Source organism: Thermobia domestica, chromosome 3 (genome assembly GCF_964235325.1).
Source record: "Thermobia domestica chromosome 3, izTheDome1.hap1.1, whole genome shotgun sequence".
In the NCBI taxonomy this organism is placed as follows: Eukaryota; Metazoa; Arthropoda; class Insecta; order Zygentoma; family Lepismatidae; genus Thermobia; species Thermobia domestica.
The window spans coordinates 27,365,269-27,388,772 of NC_137456.1; the positions used below are offsets into that span (position 1 = coordinate 27,365,269).

A 23,504-nucleotide genomic window follows, 5' to 3' on the forward strand; every position below is an offset into this window, starting at 1 on the left:
AAGATACCATCCAATGGGAATTTCCCGATTGTGACATGTATTGAGTTCAACTGGTTATGTATTTATCAACGTTTGCCATGATAGAGGACGCCGAGTTTTTGTATGCTATAGGTAGATTGAATATTACGAATTACCCTTTTCCAATAAGTAATATTGTGCAATAATTCTTCCACTACTTCGTAGTATCAGCATAAATTAATATCTTCCCAAATTCGTGTTTTCCTTGAACGTAGTTTTTGTTTAGCAATACCAGGGACAATAAAATGAGTTTGAGGAACGGAAAACACTGTTTTTGTTTTTATCAAATTAATAATGTTGGAGCTTGGAAGTTTCGTGGTGGGATAACGTGTAATTAGGAGTCAGGAAATGAAAACCATAATAACATCTTACGTTTCTTTCGTGAAGGATACTTCTTTTCTAGGCATCCTCCTTACATCCGTCCAAACACTCCTCTCCCGACGGGCATTAAATATTGGCGCAGTTGAAGCATAGTTTCCTTGACCCTTGATACAGTTATCAGTATAAGTCAATTATACGATGTTAATTACGATGATCGTTATGAAATTTTGTCACTTTCTAGTCTAAACTGTGTTTTACTAAAGTAAATTGAAACAGCTTTTTTATCCTGCTTTAACTTTGAGAATCAAACCCAGGTTTAGTTTCGACAAACGGAGACTGTTCAGTTTGCAAGTTTTTTTTATAGGCTGTGGTAGCAGCACATTATTATTAAGTACTTTGTCTTTCGGTAAGTCCTGGGACTAATGAGCTTTTTAAATTTAGGCCTGGAAGTGTTTCTTCCACGTCTCTCGATCTTCAACTTCCTCATTTAACCCAATATTTTCGTCAGTTTTTCAAATCATCGATCAGTTGTGTTCTTCCGTGCTTCTTCTGTCTTTCCTTCTTGGTATGAAGAAGACAATTTCTTCGCAAGATGCGTCCAATCCAATTGACCTTCCTACGAAGGATGCTGGATAGAAGCGTCTTCCTCTCTCCTATCCGTTTCAAAACATCATCATTTGTTACTCTCTCTCTCTCTCTCTCTCTCTCTCTCTCTCTCTCTGTCCATTTTATCTTCCTCCAACACCACATTTCGAAGCTCTGTAAACATTTCTTCCGCTAATGTCCTCTAACTTCCTTAATGTCCAATTCTCTGAACCAAACAGTCCAATGCTCCATATATATAGCACTCGACCAGTTCCTTCTTAAGTCCAATATTGAGCCTGCTAGTTAAGAGTGACCTTTTCTTGTTGTATACTTCTTGGAATATGGTAATTCTTGACCTGATCTCTTTGGTGCAGTAAGCTTCTCTCGTCAAAATACTTCCCAGATATTTAAAATAATGGACATAAGGTAATCAGATAATTTTATTGGTTCACTGGTTTTTAATGTAACATTGTTTTTCAGCAGTGAGGCTATAGGAAGTGTTTGGACCCAGCAGCATCAATTTCTGTATAACTTTGAGGGAGTCTGTTCGGTTATGCGTGTTTCATTGTCGGATATTATTTAACAAGGCATCAATGAGTCACCGTATTTATATTAAAAGCGTAAAGATGGCGATACAAATTAGATTCCGCATCATTAACGACAGTAGTTTAAACAATTTGTATATATAAATAGTGGTGCTATTCAGCCGGTTCCCACCGGCTCGCTAGAACCGATTGTTAAAATATTTCAAGTTCGCAGAACCGTTTGTTATATCCAGACATAACAGTAAATTTTACCCAGTTATACCGAGGAGCAGTAAATTTTAGTTTAACTATCTTTGTTTTCAGAAATTCTTACAACTACAGGGTTATACATATGATCTCTTAGAACAATGTATAAGCATTTATTTCTTAATCTGAAATGCTCAGATATCTATATATATAAAAGAGAACGCACAAATCCTTTGTTACCTCATCACGCTAATACGGCTGAACCAATTTCTTTTATTTTTGGGGGGTTATTAGGATTTGGACCCTAGATGGTTTTTATCATATCACTTTAATTTTTAATTACCAGTGTCTTGAGATAATTGACCATTCAAGTGTCCATAACGTACAAATCCTTTGTTAGCTCATCATAGCTAAATCTAACCGTATTTATATGCAACCCACATGACCGTGTCACTCGGCGGGTTAACATAAATGACAGGCGATATAATGTTAACATTCTTCTATGGTTTTTATCATATCACTTGAAAGCGAAAAAGTAAAAATTATCTAAGTAACAAAGTTTATTGCGTTCCAGGGTGACCGCAGCGAAGCGGGGTGAACGCTGCTAGTCAGGAATAAGAACTGGGTTCACATGAGTATAGTGGTGAGGGTTATTCATATTTGAAACGCATACACACCATTGTCAACAATTGTCGATCCATTGCTGGATTAAGGTCTTTCCAGTACTTTTTGAAAACCATCCATCTTGAATAGTTCGTTTCGAAGATATTCGCAGTGCTACCTAATTTCATCACACCACCTTATATTAGGATGCTGTGTAAGTTCTACTTGTCACTTGTGGTATCCAGTAAAAAAGAATGCTTCTGTCTACCTTGTATGGTTTGTCTCCTAAGAGAGTTATATCTATCCATCTTCTATCTATCTACGTGTATATATATCTATTTATAAAATATTACGAGCTAAGCAAATTTTGGGGAGGAGCCATGGGCCCCTTCAGCGCCCATATTCAAACCTATAACTTAATACGTGATCCAAGCCACATAAGCTCCCAGCGGGAATAGAACCCAAGCCTGTTGTATTGCCTTATTGCCTACCATATAACCACGAAAGAGCTCTGAAATTATTTGACTCCTCTAACAAGGGAACCTTCCGAAAATGATAGTTGCAGTGAAAGATGTGACCTATGCCAATTGAAAGAGCTATAACAGAGATGAGCATTCCCAAAAAATTAGCTGCCTATAGCAATAGGTTCAAGAAATATAAGGGATGGAAGTTCGGGAGACAGCAAGGTTAGACAAGGGGAAAAAGTGCAAATTCCACAAGAAAAGGGGGGCACGGCAAAATACAATGCTGACAAGTGATGTATAGAAAGAGATTTGCCACAATAGGGAACAAATGAAGGCCACCAGTGGGGTTAACAGTGTTGCCAACTGCAATGAAAAGTACATGTTTTGCAAAGAACACTATATGAAGTGTGTGCAATATTCAGTGTCAACCTGTCATGTAGAACATAAGATATGGTGTGTATAATCAGTAGTACAATCTAACAAAAGAGAATAGAAAGAACAGAAGTACGAAAAATACGGGAAAGACGGAGTTGGCCATAATGCGCCACATTTGATCACAAGCTGTGCATTTTAGAATGAACAAAACAAGAAAGCACCAACTATGCAGGAAACCGACATACCTAGAGTCGAAAAGAAAAACGAGTTCCAAAGTTGGCAACACTGGCCATGAACATCCAGACAAATCTAATATAGTTAGGCCACTCGCTTCACAAAAAGAAAATTCCGGCAACAGGCATCACTCGGAATGCATCAATGCTAGAGTGATTGAGGCAATGTCAAGTCGGGGAACATGAAATGGTTGGGTTGAGCCAACAACCGATAGTAGAAGTAGTGAACATAATGTCATGGTTGGGTCGTATGTGGGAATATACAGGGTGTCCCACCAAACTTTGTGACCTGAAAGATTTACGAAACGAACAAAAATGTGACTGATCCAGTTGTGCAGGAATGTACCAGTGTAAGGGGTGATAAAAGTCTGTGAGAAGCAAGTGCCCCCAGAATCCCCATCATAGGGCCCCAGGAGCCAACTTCAAACTTTCAAATGGCAACAGGGACCGAGTGGTAACTCTCTCGATAGATCATGGAATGTGCAACAACATCTATAGGAAACATTTGCTATATGAAGCATGTTTTTCAAAATGGCCGCCACAAATATATGTTGTGTCTTAGCATGGCATCGAACATTGTGATCTCAAATTGCTGCGAAGCGAAAAGAGATGTTGAAAATCCAATTGCACAGGAATGTACTCATGTCGAGGGCCAAGAAAACTTTGTAAGAAGCAAGTCCCCCAGGGCTCCCATCATAAGGCTCGAGGGGTCAACCGCAACATTTCAAATGGGAACAAGGGGCGGATGATATTTCTCTGGATAGATACAGCACCGCCTATAAGAAACATTTGCTATATGAAGCACGGGTTTCAAAATGGCCGCAAAAAATGCACGTTGTTCTTGTCACCGAGCAGATATTTTTGGCGGCCATTTTGAAATCCCATATAGTAAATATTTCTGATATGCGTTGTTGCATATTCCAAGATTTATCGAAATAAATATAACTCGACCGATAGTGCTATTTGAAATTTTGAAGTTGGCCCCTGGGACCCTATGATGGGGGACTTGGGGGCACTTGCGTCTCACAGATGTTTGTCGCCCGCTGACATGGGTACATTCCTCCACAACTGGATGTGTCACATTTTTTTTTTTTTTTTTCGCTTCGAAACTATTTCAGTCGCAGAATTAAGTGGGTCACTCTGGATATATCATATAGGCGGTGATAGTAGCAACATACAGCAGATCAAGCCTTTGATTATGTTTGCTTTCTACAGGTGTGGACATGTGATAGAAAGACCACCAAAGGTTCCGACACCTCTAGAGTACTGTTTCGAGACAGTCACAGGTGATCATTGTACCATGTGTGACGGATTGGCAGTATTCCGCTGTCTCACTGCAAATGTATCTTCTATTTGGACCATTGTCTCATCGAACAATTGCGCGTACAATGTGGATGAGCATGTACAAATGATGCGAAGGCTAATGCCTGTTGCCGGAATTTTCTTTTTGTAAACCGAGTGGCCTAACTATATTAGAATTGTCTGGATTTTCATGGCCAGTGCTGCCAACTTTGGAACTCGTTTTTCTTTTCGACTCTATGTATGTCGGTTTCCTGCATAGTTGGTGCTTTCTTGTTTTGTTCATTCTAAAATGCACAGCTTGTGATCAAATGTGGCGCATTATGGCCAACTTCGTCTTTTCCGTATTTTTCGTACGTTTGTTTTTTTCATTCTCTTTTGTTAGATTGTACCACTGATTATACACGTGATATCTTATGTTCTACATGACAGATTGACACTGAATATTGCACTCACTTCATATAATGCTCTTTCATTGCAGTTGGCAACACTGTTAACCCCACTGGTGGCCTTCATTTGTTCCCTATTGTGGCAAATCTCTTTCTATACATCACTTGTCAGCATTGTATTTTTCCGTGTCCCCCTTGTTTTTTTGTGGAATTTGCACTTTTTCCCCTTGTCCAACCTTGCTGTCTCCCGAACTTCCACCCCTTATATTTCTTGAACCTATTGCTATGGGCAGCTAATTTTTTGGGAATGCTCATCTCTGTTACAGCTCTTTCAATTGGCATAGGTCACATCTTTCACTGCAACTATCATTTTTGGAAGGTTCCCTTGTAAGCTTCTAGCTGATACTTATACAAGTAAATTGAATTTTCATGTTGTTTAACATTTAATAGGAATTGGAGTTCATCAATCATTTGATAGCTTTTAGGAAAAGTTTTAATGAATTATGCAGTGACTTACAATGTTCGTTAAAGAACAATATAAATTGAGTTTGAAATACGTGGAAGGACGTATCAGAGAGGAAGTCGTACAGAGAAGTTCAGAACCTTCGCACAAGATGGTTTTGATTTCCTTGAATAAAGTCATCCAGGAGAAAAGTGATGGAAGTCTTAAAGATAATATTCTAGTGTTACCTGCGTCCAAAAATATCAACATTCCAGTTTATTTTTTTATTTTTATTTTTTTTATTTATTTATTTTTTTTTAAGTGAAGTAACGTGAAACAAGATAGAAAATTTAGTTACTCCACGTTTTCCCACTTCGGACCATTTGTAGAATTTCAGGTGCTTAGTCATCGTCAACTGACTAATGCGCGTTTAATACTAGGCTCCATTTCCAGCAGGAGTGCTTCCTTCGGATAAAACCCCTTCCAGATCCCAGTTTCTCTTACAATGTCTTGGCCCTGAAAAGAGACGTTCAGTCAGTCACTCAATCGTGAAATCCCAGAGAAGGTGTGCAAACAGTTTCTTTAAGTAGATGTCCTTTAGGAAATATAATTAGTGGAGTGAAAGGAAAAAAAAACAAAAAAAAAAAAAACGGGAGAACCCCAAGAAAGCCGCAGAGGAAAATGTCCACTACAAACGCACAGTATGAGATCGAACCAGGAACCCTCACACGAGAGATGACCTCTCTACCATTGAGCCATTTTAACCCTTATATACTAATAATGCAGTGGCCGTGATAGCTCAGTGGTCCAGGGAGCCCCTGGTTCGATCCCAACTCACATCAGATGAGCTTTGTGGTAAACAAACACCATGTGCATGAGTTTTTTCGGGTTCTCCCGTTTCCTCTCACTTTCTTCATTCCACCATTTGATTCATTTCTTATCATTACCGCCTCCTTTAGCGTAGCCGGCATAACTGGAACGTGAAACTTTTTTTTTTTTTACTACTAATAATGTATAATTAATTATATTGTAACATTCTAAAGGCACACAAGTGGCGATAAAGTTATTGTTAAATTGCTGAGCTCAGAGAAAACAAAAGCACTTTTTAAGACTAGGAGAAGTTATAGCTTATAAGTAACTGGAATTCGAGTTGATTTTGAGTTTAACGTCTCTTTCCAGTAGCGAGGTTGTATGAGACGGGACCTACTGATTAACGTGGAATCCAAACCACATGAGCTCCCGCCGGGAATTGAACCCGAGTCTCCCATGTCAAAGGCGCGTACGCTAACCGCTTAGCCAGGGAGGAGCTCTATACTGGGATTCGAATATACTAATCTTAGCACTGTGGTCGCACACATACTAAGCGCCAGACTTATCGTAGGAAGTGTAACATGAGGGAGAAAGTAATATGAAGAAGGAAAATATGATGTCAATTCAAATCTAAATAGTTTACTTTCAATATTCATGGACTTTATTTATTTCATGTAGTTCTAAGTTGAAGTGTAAGTAAAAATCGCGAACGTAGCAGTATTTTGCGTAATATTCGATTCGACGTCATTGCTCCATTAAGTGCTTACACGATTTGCGCTGCATGTAACTTTTTTTTTCATCTCTCGAGACAAGTTCTGGAATTTGTAGTCCATCAGTTGACAACACTGCTGTAAATCATAACGTTGATTGAGAGTGACGTAACGGACCGCTAAACGTCCGAGTGTAACAAAAGGCAGGTAGTATATAACGTCTCTCGGAAATGGCATTTACGTAAGGCAATCGATCGAAATTTCTGCTCATATTCAAAGAACTGTTCACTGACAGCTGTAGTTCATCATGTGTACTAAGTTACGAAGCTGCTTCGAAGTCGTTGCTCCGAAGAGAGAACAGGTAAGGTTGAATTTAAGTTATCGTCTGTCCGAGTTTCGTTCTTTTCCTTCGTTTATTAACTGTAGAGTTTATCTGTAGAGGATCCTGTAGGGTACGTGTGGTGATTGCAGCTCACAGTCTTGACAATTGGGTGAGGTAGACCCATGCCGTCCAGTGTTCGAAGTGAAAAAAATAGCAGAAGCGGTATGTTTTATTACGATCTTGACTCGACATACCGGCTATCTAAATGTTGAAATACAGTGAGGGTATGTTACCTAAAAAATTGCATTTCTATTTTCATAACGGCATAAAACTATTCGAGAACTTCTCTGTAGTTACGGAGCTGAGAGACATGGAGAGCCTTTGATCCCCTGCCAGCAACGTTCTGAAAAGAATACCCCCTTATGTTATAAACGAAAATTATAGAGAATTATACACGAAGATGCTCAGAAACCGAGTTTTACCTTAACAGTTTTCTGGGGGAAACCTCCCGGACACCCCACTCGACTGAGGGGCATTTCAAACCTCCGGAAGATCCGCCTCCACACCAGACAACATCTAAATTCGCCCATGCTCAAAACACGACATTTATATGCATTAAGGCAAGAAAACACACACATACATAATAATAATTTTAAAAAATCAATAAGAGACATCAAAATGTAAACTATATGAACTTATTTGAAGACACGTTATTTTAAAAAGTAGGAAAAGATAACCAAAATATCATGTTTGTCAACTTAGAAATTACTTCTACATAAGAAATAAAATCTTTTTACGTTCAAAGCTCCTTGTCAATTAATGGGTATAAAAATTTGTTTATTAAAGATATTTAGCGTCTACTCTCTTATGACGGTATCTTGATCACTGAAAAAACAGAGGCGGTATGGCATACCGCCACACATCGACCACTGATGCCGTCTCTTAATATATAACACTATTGAGTATAGTGCATTTCAGGAGATAAGAGTCGGTATTGATAAGATGATTAACGTTCTCACATAGAAATCGGAAGGTTTTGAATTCAAGTCCCGCTAGTAACTATCCTGAATCAGTTTTTTCCACTGTTTTCTTCTGTTCCAGTCTGCAACACTATTAATAAATAAAGCAGATACAATTGAACAAACTGTATAAAAATTGAAATATATATCAAAATATAGTTTTATAATGGTATAGTGCTCTATCACACAAAATCTGAATTCGGTTCTTGGCTCTGATTGTATATATCGGGTATTCATTTATGTATTTAAGGTTGCAGCGGAGTCCAAAATATCAAATATCTTCCGGGGGGGGGGGGGGCGACAATAACAGTCTCTTCTAGAATGCGGTTTAGTGTTGCCTACGGGACGACGAAATATTACGTCTTCTCGTCTCGTTTCATCTTGAAAATTTTCCAGTTTTGTATTGTAAATTTATGTACAAAATGTATTCCTTGACTTTTCCCTGAATTTCATCTAGAAGTTATCAGTATCCTTCCACGTCACAAAAAATCCACGAAAGGTGTAATGTACGAGGCGTGCCTTTTTTTATTATTAAAGTAAGTACTGTTTTGAAATGAGGCCGCTGCGGTCTGCATCCCGCGCATGCGCGCTGTGTATCTACATCTGGTGGCAAGCCACAGACGCCATTACGGAAACATTCCGCCGTGTTTACCAAGGATGTTATAAAATAGAGGATCTGCCCATACGATAAAATTGTGAAGCCATACGTCACAGCTTCGCCACACCTACTCTGCTCACTCTGCGCCACTAAGATCGCAATGTTTAGAGCCAACAATCATGGCGGAAACGAGAGTAGCCAATCAGACATGCCGGCTCAGACGATGGTCGGTTGTCTTTTGGCTTCATTGAGTTCATATGATGAAGACAGGTATGGGCAGATCCTCTATTTTGTAACATCCTTAGTGTTTACGGTATTTTATGAGTAGTTAATGTGCCCCGCCGACTGTGAAATACGCACTGTGATTCGTTTTCTTAGTCAAGAGGCGTGAAAGCGGCTGAAATTACTCTCCAGATTAGTGAAGTGTATGGATAAAGCATTATGAGCGAGAGAATGGTTCGCAAATGGGTTAGAGCTTTTAAAGATGGCCACACGAATATTCATGAGGAGGAACCAAGTGGACGATCAAAAGCGGTAAGAGATATCGAGATGCGTTTTTTTATAATTGATTCAGCGTCCCAATGGTAGGTTCCATATCCTCCATTAACACTGTTCAAACAGGAAGTGGTTAAAATTAACCATTTCCTTTTCGACGTTTATCGCCATAGAACAAAAACGGTAACACATAGCAAGAAGTGGATTTTTGCAAATGATTCAGCGTATCAAGACAACATTTCAAGACAATCGACAACATTCTACGAAAACCAGAAGTGTATCAGATCTCTTATTTGCTCTTTCGATACTGATTTCCGTAGAACGAAAAATGTGAAAAAATTGAAGCAGAAGTAGTTGAAATAAATTATTTTTGGTCCCAACCTTTATCACCATTAAACAAACATTAAGAAATAGAGAGTAATAGCTGTTTGATATGAATTCAGCGTTCGAGGACCAAGTTCCATTTTTGATCTTATGCTATTGCAAATACACGTGTAGATGCACCGCTTGAAGTTCGAGTATTAAATTCGCAACGCTTGAAAGTGTTAGTTTCACACTGTGATGCGATACTCACTTGTTATTATACTTTTATTTTTATTTTGTTATACTGGAAACCTCAAATTACGTACAGAAAATAAACCTGCAGAAACGGAAATGAACGGATTGTTACGGTTTTCAAAATTGGTGTGTATTTGTTGTAGATTTTATCCTTGTAGTAAGAAAACCTGGAAAGTTGCAGTGTTGTGTGGGTTGCGTATCAACAAGGCGTTCGTGATCGTTCCATTTAATATATAGATATATATCAAACGTTTTCAAAGTATATTTTAATATTTCCAGCAAGTTACAGTCCTAAAATACTTTGACCCGTTAGTGAAGTGTGTTGAGTAATACTGGTACTTTGAGTTATAGTTACTTTGAATGTCATTCAAGTGAAGCTTATTAAACATTCGGTTATTGATTCATATTATTTCTAATGAAATTATTCTTGTGACACAGGAAGTGGAAACATCCGATATTTTTAGTTTATTGTACTAACAAACCAATATTACCGTTTATGCCAACTAGACGAAGAAACAGTATTTTCTAGGAATGCTCTCGTTTTAAGATGAAACATTAGTGCCAATCAGAGATTATGTAGAATTAAGCAACCAGTGTGGTTCCAACTCATGAGTCAGATGCGATCCTCCTCCTCTCCCGCTGTATCTCATTTTATTCGTATTTCTCAGTTACCCAAATATAATTCTTCCCCTAATCTTCCGATATCTAGAAAGACAAGTTACTGCGCCAGTTTTGATAGTGATCTTAATGCCGTTATTACTGCAACGTTGCCAGTTGAAATGAAATCTTTACGTCCCACGGTTATGCCGGTGAGGCTAAAGGAGACGGTGATAATGAGAGATGAATGAAAATGGTGGAATGAAGAAAGTGGGAGGAAACGGGAGAACCCCGAGAAAACCCACGAACACGGTGTTTGTCCACCACAAAGTTCACTTGGCGGGGGCTGGGATCGAACCCGGGACCCCAAGCACCAGAGGTGAACGCTCTACCACTGAGCCACCGCGCCCCCACGTTGCCAGTTGACTACTATTCTCTATTTAGAGATGGCTTAGTGGTAGGGTGCTTACCTCTGGTGCGTGGGGTTCCTGGTTCGATCACCGGAGTTTGTGGCGGACAACACCGTGTCCGTGGGTTTTCTCGGGGTACCCCCGTTCCCTCCCACATTCGCATTCTATAAATTCTTCCATCATCATCCCCTTGTCTTAATCATCGTCTCCTTTAGCCTAATGGATATAATCATAGGACTTTAAACCGAAAGATTTCATTTTCATTTTCTTGTCAACAAATAGAAGTCCCTACCATATACCCAAGGTTATTAGATATGGTTGCAGCGCTCGTGCAACCGTAGATTTAACTACTTTATTTTCCGTTTTTACATAGGAGTTATTGAGGTATGTACCAATTATCTTAGGGTAAAGAGCAAATGTTTCTTTGCTTTTCCTCAAACTCTAAGATTTCAAAAGCATATTTTTGGGTGTTTGTGCAACTGTAGGCTCCGGCCGCGGCTGACTCCAGTTTCCTTTCAACTATTAGTCTAGGTCTCGTACAAGCTCGATTATGAAAAGGGGAAAGTGAACAAGATCGTGCGATTAGTAAAAGTGTCCCTGGAATCCAGTGGACACTTTATGGAAATTAAATACGAAGTTGGAACATACATAAATATAGGTTCTAATATCTCAAGTTTGGGTCCATTTTTTCTCGTGTCTCATTGACGTACTTATTAAGAAAAAAAAAATTCATTGGATTCTACGTTCTCAAATTAGTATAAAAAAGCACAACTAGAAATTTATTCAAGTATAGGAACTTTCACCAATGGCATGAGCAGTAGTCCTTTGTATAATTTTGCCTGTTTCCCCCCTTTTCTTCGTTATATTTATTTAAATCAATTTAAGTTATGCAGTTGGATGATATTGTTAATCAAATAACAAACACAGTCCTTACAAGTTGGCCATCATCATTGTACTGAACAGTATGTTATCATGAATCCGATTACAGCAGGAAGAGGAGCAGAGAATATCGTCTGACTGACTTTTGATTGTAAAGCAAATATGTGTTTCTCATCATCAGTTGAAACTTCCGAAATGGCGTATGCTTCAAATAAAATAGGATTTAGGAAATAGGATGCTATATGCCGTATTCTTTGTATAAAGTAGTTGGGAGCGAAATTCCAGTGATTCAGTTATGGTGAGTCATCATAATTTCCTAGTCCTGTTGTTAATTACAATTGTCTAGACTTATTGTTCATTTCCTGTCGGCAGCGTTAGACTGTGTGTCATTCTTACGAATTATTTTTCTCATGAAATCACCCTTTTAAATGCAATATATGCAATATATAATACCGACTATTTAGTGCACTTACATTATCAGTACTTTAAAAAAAAAATCGAATGATTGACTTTACTGAACCAGTAATGCAACAAAGACAAGAACATGTTCTGGATGGAGATTGGAGGATCTCGGGCATCCGTTGTACAGGGCAGCTATAAAGTCATGATTAATATTTAAAGTTAATAACTGCAGTTACAGTCAATAAATGCAATATAATATTGGTAATTCCTATGGGCAGCATATCCTAAATTTGGAAGGAAGAAATCATTAGAGTAATGTTCTTAAAATAAATAAATTTTTGCTGAATAATTAGAGCCAAAGTGAGTCCCATGCTTCCGGAGATGATCTCTGATCCTGTAAAGAATCCAGTCGTTCAATGAATGCAAAACTACAAATCGCGCAATTTAAATATCCACTCAGTTCTTGCGTAATTATAATACGAAATTTTTGAATGAAGTTTTGTTTATATTTTTCTACAGTTAGTTGTTCATTGTTGCTAAGATAATAAATTATAATGTATTGTAACAATTCAGATCTTAAGTGTAGTTGTTAGCGTCTTTATTAGAGTAAAACGGGAATTGTAAGGCCGACCACATACTGACCAAAGAACAGCGGACTCAAGTTACAGCACTGTGAGCAGTGCAACAAAGCGTCGGGCAGCATATTCACTCCAGCAAGTGCTTGACAAATCCCTCTCCAACGTTGTGATTGAGAGATGCAGTCAATCCAGTCACGCCTCTCTCTCCACATCATCTCCTGCCTCCCAATGCTTTGGCTTGGCTGCCTTGCCTCTGTTCAATGTGCGGCTGGCCTAACTCGGGTCCATTTACGTTTAGCACCCACCGGCAGTAACATCATGTAGTGGCGCAGTAAAGCTTGTGCTTTTCTCGAAGTCGACGGCTGCTTTCTGAATGTTTAACGGATGTGCAAAGGTTATATATTAAGAAGTATAATGTCATTCGAAGAATAATATGTTAATCTGTAGAAAAAATTTAAAACCCATCAAAAGGATTTCCTGAGTAAGACTCAAAGCCACATGATTTTTTCGTTATACTTCTCTAATTAGTTTCTTGATTTTGTTATTTCTTTATTTATTTATTTATTTATTTTTTTTGTGTGTGTGTGTGTGTATAATAACTGGAAAACCAGAATTCATAATGCCTACTGGGCTGATTAGGATTTTCCGACATTTTATATTTGATCAAGTTGAGACCTTTGATTCCATCAAATTTGGTGTTTGGACTTAATATGACTATTAAAGGAAGTACTTTCAGTAACAATTTGCTTAGAGTCAATGAAAGTCGAATTCTTTTCCGTTATAGGCAATTCTTTCTTACTATTCCCAGTGTTCCTCGTTGGCTTCCCTTCTACCAAGATTACTTTTTCGTTCTTCTTCATACCCACATTGCTCTTCCAGTCGTTTCTCGTGCTTTTTCTCGTAAACTGTTCTTCTTCGTACAGTACAAAAGAGAATATTTATAGCCAAAGACGCGGTTCCAGAGAAAGCCAAAAGTTTACATGGATAGGAATGTGCAAATAAGTTGATGTAAAGTGTTGAAAACAGATTCGAACGAACGTTTAAATTAGACTTTAATGGAAAGAAATTGCTTGAAATGACTACTGAATTCAGATTTTCTGAAATATAAGAAACCTTTCTTTCTTTCTTTTCTTTTCTTTTCTTTCTCTTTTTTGTTTCCATCTTTCGTAGGGGCCTCGGTAGCTCAGTGGTTAAAAGTTCACCTCTGGTGCATTGGGTCCCTGGTTCGATCCCAATTCACGTCAAGTGGACTGTCGTGGACCCTTGTGTGTGCATTTTCTCGGGGTTCTCTCGTTTCCTCCCACTTTATTCATTCCACCACTTAATTCATTTCTCATAATCACCATCTCCTTTACCCTACCTAGCATAACCGTGAGATGTAAAACTGAAATTTTTCATTTTCATTTATTTTTTTTTTCGTCCTTTGATTTTTTCCTGTATATAGTACGAGTTCAGCCGAACTGATCCAATTTGGATCAAACTTGGCATGAGATATGCTATGCGGACAAGCTTTACATGCTTTACAAGCTTTTGAGATATGGTATGCGGATCTTTAGTTCCTATGTTATACGTAAAATACAAATGCAATTAAGTATGAGATTTTATGATTACCCATAAGCTTTACTAATTAATTTATACGTCCTTTTTATAGGTGAAATAAGATTGCAAGACCTGAATGATGAAATATTACAGAACACTCTTGCCATAAGCGGGATTTGAACTCGCGTCAACACGTCTTACAGTCGCCAGTATACCTAAAATTCCTTGGCCATGATAGCGGACATAAGCCCTTCTTGCATCAAATACTTTACTTTGTCGTATAATAATTTTTAATGCTACCGAAAACAAGACAGAAATCTTCTTCTACCGTTAGTACTGACTACGTTAATTCGACATTATGCTATATGTTACCCGCCCACTTGTAATAGTTTACTTGGCATTGTTTTCCACTTTCCATTCTCGGAAAAAAATATCAGCCTTATCGCAGCAAGAATATTGTGAAGTGTTAAAAAGATTGAAATGTCAGAGGCACAATCCTAAGAGGCTTTATTTGTCGTGGTCTTAAAAGATCTCGTGCGTGTAGCTGTTAGCTGTGACTAACACTAGGTGTAAGCGTGATACTAAGTAACGACATGTCTCTAAAAATGACCGGCGCGGCGCCTGAAAAAAAAAAAACTCCTCGTATCATTATTATTTTCTCTGTATGATGATGATGCTGGGTAGACGCCAGTGCAGACGCATTCACCGCGACCAATGAGACTCGGCTAGGAAGCGTGACGTAATGACTTCTGCGAACTCTTGAATGAAACTGCCGAAGATGAACCGCGCGGGAAAAACTTGTACGCCGAGGCGCGCGTGCGTGCGTAGCCAGAGCCAGGTGTGGTAAGATCGTATTTTTAGTGCGAAGTTCCGGTCTTGCTATCGAGCGCTCGTGTGGTGCATCATCCTAGGTCCAGGTGTTAACTGTTTCTATAGTTCTGTGTCTGTCTGCAGTGTCGGCACTTTTGAGACTCACGACGCGACGGCCGGCAGGATGTATGGAGGAGGTACGTAACGTTACGAAAGAATTAATTTTTGTGCACAGTGTAACTTTTCGTAAGTTACATTGAAGATTATTTAAGAAAGAATGAAAGAAAGAAGTTATTAGAAGAGCGGGGCAAAAGTTGCGACAGGTGAGATTAATTGCGAATACAGTGTATTCAAAATATGCTGGCGGTATTTTTCTTAGATGGGTCGTAGGGCATGAATGAAGAGCAATTTAACTAATGAAAACAGTAATTGTTGGATTTTTCCATTTCCGTAATTAATATTAATGTTTACTTTTTCCAACAATTAATAAATAACAATATGTACTTCTTCCAACATTAATGGCTCAGTGCTAGAGCGCTTACCTCTCATATGTGGGGACCCTAGTTCGATCCACGGCCAAGTAAGTTTGTTGGAGACAACATCGTGCTCGTGGGTGTTCTCGGGGTATTCTCGTTTCCTTCCACTTCCTCATTCCACCAATTCTTTCATCATTCATTTGTTTTAAGTCTCCCTTAGCCTAAAGGACATGATCATGGGATGTTAAACTGAAAGACTTAATTTGATTTTTCCAACAATAATATTTTTAGTCGTTTTTAGCAGCCTCGAATCACTTCTGACGAAAAACATTAAGGTTGGTTTAAAGGGACAAGTTTTGCCGATAGATGGCACTACAGTCTTCGTATCTCTACCATGTATTTTTCATCTTTCACGAAAATTCACGATTTCTCTTACAAATTTCAACCTACAGACTTCAATTTTTTTAGAAAAGGAAACTTCATAATCTATTGAAGGCAATAATCCGTGCCGATGTTTTATTTAGAATTTTCTTCATTGTTGAAATGACTTGAATGTTGAAATGGATATCCAAACCTCTAACAATCGAACTGTTTCAACAATGAAGAAAATTCTAAATAAAAAAATCGGCACGGATTGTTCCCTTTAATAGGTTACGAAATTCCTTCTCTAAAAATTTGAAGTCTCTAGATTGAAATTTATAAAAGAAGTTGTAAATTTTCTTGAAAGGTAAAAAAATACATGGGAGAGATACGAAGACTGTAGTGACATTTATCTGCAAAACTTGTCCCTTTACACTAACCTTAAGGAATGTATAATAAAGCATATCATGGTCTAGTTGATTACAACTTTCAAAATGGCCTCCCCGCTGGTCTAGTAGTTAATACGTGGTCCCCGGTTCGATTCCCGGTGCAGAGAACAAAAAGTAAAATTTCACAATCATTCACATTTGTTAATCGTCCGTCTCCTTTAGCATAAAAGACATTATTGTAGGACATTAGTTTCAGGTTTAGTCCGAGAAAGGATAAAATGAAATATTTCAGTTTAACATCCCATGATTATATCCTTAAAAGCAAATGAATGATGATGGAAGAATTGGTGGAATGAGAAAGTGGGAGGAAACGAAAAATGAAATGAAATCTTTGTGTTTTACGTCCCACGATTATGCCGGTTATGCTAAAGGAGACGGTAATGATGTGAAATGAATGAAATGGTGGAATGAAGAAAGTGGGAGCAAACGGGAGAACCCGGAGAAAGTCCACGAGCATGATGTTTGTCCACCACAAAGTCCACACGGCACGAGCTGGGATCGAACCAGGAACCCTAAGCACCGAAGGTCAATGCCCTAGAAAACCCACGAGCACGATGTCCACTACTTACTTGGCCGGGGATCGAACCAACGGCCCCATGCACCAGATGTAAGCGCTTTATTTACCAGTAAACCACCGCACCCCGTTTAAGGAGGCCGTATCACTGCGAAATTAAAATACCGCTAATTTTACAGTAATTATCTGATATCTTTAAATAGACAAAATGTGGAACAAGATCGCCCTAGACAATATTATTTTGCATGAGGTACCGTTATCACGAGTCACCTAGTAGCTTTACGTTTGCAGCCATTTAGAGACGCAAAAATAAATGCCGATTTTCTAAATCGCTAGAAATCGAAAGCAGGTAAGTGAGTCATAATAACGGTATTTCGTGTAAAGTAATATTGTCTAGGGCGATCTTGTTCCACATTTTGATTATCTTTTATCTATTTGAAGATATCACATAATTACTGTAAAATTAGCGGTATTTTAATTTCGCCGTGATGGAGCCTCGTAAATAGAGCTGTCAGTTGGCCAAAGAAAAACTACATTTATGAGGTAAAAGTACAAGAGTTTTCAAGGATAGGTGAGTGGCTAGTTTTCTTTTGAGCAACTGTATATCATAACTTTTATTCGTCTATAACCTGTACATTGCGCTCTAAATCCCTACTACGCCTTGCCATCCGTACATTATCAAAGACTTCTTAATTATATTTGTGATAACTTACGTAATTTTGAACCTGTGTATTTTCCACTTTTTTAAATGGTAAATTACGCAGAAGAGTTCCTATTGATAGTAATTACTGTGAAACTTTGGTTTTAATCGCAATTACATACTAAAGACTATAATTCTGTTCTATACTAATTGTAAGTATAGAATGGAAATTGTATTTGTTGTGATTGATGACTCAGTAAACTTAATTTTGTTGGAAACATACACTAACTAAATAAACTTCTTAACAGCCTTCTGATTTGGTGTTGACCTGACTTGCAGTTATTAACAAATAAACAAGCATCATTCGATTGCTTTATCAGTATTAAGATAAGTTATACAGAATTTCCTGCTCATATTTTCTTCTGTCGCTATATATATTTTTCTTTTTAACAAGAGAATACCAGTTTTAATGGATTTCCACTTGACTGTTGAACAGTCATGAATAGTATGGAGAAACCCGAGTAAATATAAAGGTAATTTGATTTTATTATGAATATATTGACAAGTATTGTAGGAGAACCTAAGTCAAGTTAACATAATCATTTGGTAGCAAAAAGTCATATCCTGACGTTCGATAGTTTTAACACTTCCCCGCTGTGAGCATTTTATCCAGCTGACTGACTTAAACTCGAGGTTCCCGTGCGTGTGGTCCCAAGTTTGATCGCAATGAAAATATGTCGCATTTTCTCCAATAACAGATCAGTTCTTAGCCTCGAAATCTCTCATCACTTTATCATCCTCCTAAGCCTCATTACTGAGGTTAAGGATGACCGAAAGACACTCTTTTTTTAAAGTGTTTAAGACGAAGACTCATTCTGTAATAAGTTCTTCAATCAGCGTTGCGTCTTAAGAGAACACGGTTCATCGCCGCAGAAACAAAACCCTGCATTGGATACTGTTCTGTGCCACGACAATCTAGTCATTGTTATTTCTAAGACCGTAACTCATATTATTGTTCACTTTTTTTTTTTTAATCTATCCAAATGTATCTTTTCAAAGCTGAAGTTGCCCACTCATTTTAGACGTAATCCATATGATATTGGTGAATAAAGCTACCAAATTCTTAACCCATAACATACTACAGGTCCCGAATTATTATATAATTTTAACTTTTTTTTAACGCCTGCAGAATTTTCCTCTGCTATGAAAAGGTTTTGCGGTAAGTAGTAATTTATATCAGTTTCGTTCAGAAACAATGTTCCGGGAGGCACTGCTGGTACTGTTCTATTTATTATTATATTAAAGACGTTATATTTTGGTCTTCTCCGGGGCGGGCACTCTCAGAGCCCCTGGGGGGCAATGCCCCCCAAAAAACGTCTGGAAGAAACACTAATCCCTCCATTATCCCGCATTTTATCTCCTGATTTGAATTCGTTTGTATTTCTTTACCAGTATATCCCTAATGGCATCGCGACATACTTATTCGATTTTTATTAAATAATATTGCCTAAATTATAATATTATAAAACTATAATTTTAACTTCATATTAAAGGCTTTCGTTCTACAGAAGAACGTGATTTATAGGCCTTATTGATGGCCTAAAACTGTTTTTAAATTCTAAACTTTCACAATACAAGATATAAATTTCATAATACAAGATATGACACGCCAGTTGGGTAAAGCTGACGTAAGTTTAAACTGTTTCACTTCCTTCATTGATAGTTAGGGGTTTGCTGTGGCTCAGTGGTAGAGCGCTTACCTCTGGTGCGTGGGGTCCCTGATTCGATCCCCGGCCACGTAGGTTTGTGAAGGAAAGCATCGTAGCCGTGGATTTTCTCAGGATACTCCTTCTACTTTCTCATTTCACCAATTCTACCATCATTCTCTTGCTAGATCATCCGTCTCCCTACCAGCCATAACCCTACCATCCGTCTCCCTACCATTCTGTAATCCAGCTCTTGGAGGTGAGATTGTGTGATGGGAAAAGTCCTGTGCTTTATGGTCTATGCAGTCTCAAACTGCGCCGGATTTAAGCTCCAGTTGTGGAACGTTAATCCCATCTTTTATTACTCCGCTGTTATATTTTAAAAAATGAAATATTGTAGTTTAATTCCAACGATTGTGCCTTTTAAGCTAAGGGAGACGAGGCAAATGAATGATGATGGAATAAAAATATAGGAGGAAACTAGAGTACCCGAGAAAATCCATGCACACGATGTTCTCCCCCACTAACTTACAGTGGCCAAGGATCGAACCAGGGACCTCACGCACCAGAGGTAAGCGCTTTACCACTGAGCCACCGTGCCTATGAAAAATTTAACGGTCCCGATTTGTCACTATATATTTAACCTTATCTACAGTCATTTCTGTACCGAATTTCGTACACACCGTCAAGAGGATATTTGCGTTTTCTTTAGAGGACTTCATGATATTCTCTATAAAGGACTTACACACATCCCGCGAAAAGATGAGCCTCACCTGTTCTATAGCATCATTCTTAGAATCGGTTGTCTGCAAGGAATATCATTCATCCTACATGGGATAGGCTAAAGCCCCGAAATAAGATAAACTCCGAAATGCAAATAAAATAATCAAACGATAAATTCTCTCGACGCAGGTGGTGAGCGCGTCACAATAATACAATACTTTGTTTTGCGATGACGCAGGCGCTGATAAAATGAATTGATGATCACAGACACACTGAAAAAAAGGGAGGGGGGAGAAGTTACTTTTTCTCTTTTCAGAACATACGCTTGCGTGTATCTCAAATTAAAATTTGGCAAGCGAATCCGCGGGCGAATATAGCAGCTTCATTCAGAATACTGATTTTCCTGGAAAAAAGCCTCGCAGTGGGTGGAAATGCATACAAACGTAGGTGGTTGTGAGTGGGAGAATGTCTGCACAGTGCCTGACGAGAATACCGAACCTAACTTTATAGCAGATGTGGTACTTGTATTACAAGAGGAGATAGACTAAACATTTTTATTATTATTATTTCTTCGGTATTAGACTAGTAAATGCATCGCGTTCAAATTTCGTTACTTCAGTTCATTAAATTGTGATTCTCAGTATTGGGTGTTGTGTATGTATTTTATGTCAACTCTAAGTACATTTCTCCGTTTTCCTCTTAAACGTGCCAATTGTATATTTACCCAACTATCTACGTTTCTCTCCTGTGTATATTTGAAAAGTTTATTGCACCCGAAAATATTAGCAACTGAATGAATTTTGTTGATAAATGCTTATTTTGTTCATAGTGCAGTAACATCGCGTGTTGGTATAAGAAGGATCATCAGATGATCGCTTGCTTGTCTAAACTTCCCCTCCCCTCCCCTTTCTAATCTATAACATGTGAAGTGGTTGTGAAATTCCCATGACTTGCCTCGGCCACTTATATCCTCGATCATACTAGTTCGTTTATACCGCGATTATCTCTCGTTCGAAGGTCCCTGGAAAACCCGTAGCTAGCAATGAAGCTCCCAAGTTCCTATTCAGATGTTTGTATACATATGGCAAATGTTTATTTTTTGCAATATTTATTTGTTCAGGAAAGGAATAAAACCGGAAACCCTCCTTGTGTGTCACTGCAAGGAACAATATGAATTTGAAGGAACCCACCGTATAGAGTATTTTTAATACAGGGAAACCTGTTTAGCGGAATCGAACGGGACTCGTAAAAATTTCCGTTACAGATAGGTTTCCGGTTAACGAAGATAGACCTATGCAATAAATAAATAAATAAATAAATAAAATACATGCATATAATGGACATATTGAAATAAAATAAGATGCTGTACGTACTTTAGTTAATTTACACTATTTATTTTTATTACAAAGTAATATACGTCACACTTACAGTGAACAGAAAAGATACTGTATACACGTTAACTTTATTTTTTTCCAATAGTCATGGAGGGTTTTCTATACACATCACTTCTTAGCTGCTTTACCTTCCACAAACATGAAGCGTATCAGTGTCATTTGGACCTAAGGCAAATTGTTGCAGTTCTTTTTAAACGTTTGACATCATCTTAGTAAGTCTTTAGCCTACACCCTTCTTCCAACCGAATGCCACGTTCCACCAACTCCTGTTCTTCTTCAAGACTTTCCGTAGAATTCTCAATTAAGGGTCTTCACTACAGCGAAATTAAACTACTGCTAATTTTTGAATTTTTCTGTAATATCTTCAAAACAAATAAAAATATTCGAAAAGCAGAAACCTAGTGAACTAGACAAAATTATTTTGCATGTGATATCTTTATCACAATGCAGGTATCTGGTTTTGGTATGCCGCTGTTTACAGAATCCGCAAAAAATGCTAGATCTATCTATAGTTGCAAATCAAAAGTAGATAGATGAGTATCACATGCAAAATAGTATTGTTTAGTTCACTACGTTTCTGCTTTTCGAATATTTTTTATTTGTTTTGAAGACCTTACAGAAAAACTCTAAAATTAGCGGTAGTTTAATTTCGCTGTAGTGAAGACCCTTAAGGCATCTATATTCGCTGTATCTGTTTCTGTTAAAAGGCTTATTTTCATTTCCGTTCGCGTAACACAGGTTCCGTTTAATTAACGGAATTAAACAAATTTCTTGCCCGTAAATTCATGGGACCGTGAAAGATTTCCGTTTAATAAAAGATCCATTGAAGGCAGGTTTTAGTGTATAATTATTTACTCTCAGTTAATGTCCGTATTTCCTAAAGATCAAAGTCAAAGTCTTATCTTACAATTAATGGTTTAATTCGGTTTGGTTTAATTCGTAGTTGAAACCAAAGTAATGAAGTAGATTGTTTTCAGTTTAATCAAATACTAGTAATGCTCATTTGATACGTGTCCTTTGAGCAACCCACGAAATTTAACGTTCTTTGGATGGCATTAATAGAAACAATCTCAATAAATTTAAAGATAAATGTAGATAATAGCAAAATTAACATTTATAGGAATTTCCAGAGAAAACTTTTCATAGTTGCAACAGCCAGAGCGTGTGTACACTCTTTCGATTGAAATCCAGTGGCCCCTTTGGTTGTCACTCATCACGATTGTTCTCCGTGACTAAAAGAAACGGTGATGAAGATTATTATAACAAAATGATGGAATTACGTAGCAGGAGATAAGAGACCCCGAGAAAGTCCACCGTATTTATCCACCACAAAATCCACTTGGCGAGTGCTGCGATCCCACATATCAGAGTCACTCCGGTCCCCACGAAAGTAATTATACCGTCAATTGATATAATAAAAACCAACGGCGACCTAAAGTCTTTAAAAAATATATGAAAATCCTTTCAGTGGTTTATCAGCGACGAAATCTCCGATTCCTTAGAGAATCCAGCTTTCATTGGGGTATATAGATAACTCACAAAGTTCTTAATTAGTGTAATAGATGGTAGGGGCCAAGAAATTTGATCCAGAATCGGTAGCGACGACAGTCACTTGTTAGTATATAACTAATTTATAATGCAAGGGAAATTTGTCTCCCAAGGTCCCATCGAACTCTTTGTCTACTAGAAACTCACATGGCTTGGAGACGCAGTCCCAGACATGAGCACTCTTCCACTTAACCACTGTGCTCTTTATCCGCTTTTGGGTAGTGCTGACTTATTAGAGGGATATCCTGTAAAACTGGAAACATTCGAAAACCGAACCTCTACACAATGTGCTCGGTATGTCGGTTCTGTGCTACACACATTGGCGAATCATAATTACCCATTCCAGGAGATAATTTTAATGGTCTCGGGTGTGACCACTGCGTAGCTAATCGTCGACGTGATCTGTTTTGTTTCCTTAAATTTTTTCAGCGATTTTTGAACACACGAGAATGTGATTGGAGTACTTTGGGAATGCAGTCTGTTGAATTCAGCAGTCTTCACAGGTGA

General features: G+C 38.0%; 1 protein-coding gene across 8 annotated transcripts in view; it reads left to right on the plus strand.

Moving 5' to 3' along the window:
• LOC145680250 (3-phosphoinositide-dependent protein kinase 1-like) overlaps window positions 1-23,504 on the plus strand; it is a 209,431-nt gene that overhangs the window by 95,693 nt on the left and 90,234 nt on the right. The window contains exon 1 of one of the 8 annotated variants that reach the window (XM_081750590.1): window positions 15,228-15,384. The exons of the other annotated variants lie outside the window; for them this stretch is intronic. Coding sequence (XP_081606716.1) covers window positions 15,376-15,384 — 9 coding nt within the window. The 5' untranslated portion in view covers window positions 15,228-15,375. Of the gene's footprint in view, window positions 1-15,227; window positions 15,385-23,504 lie in introns of those variants that run through there. 8 annotated transcript variants of the gene reach the window in all.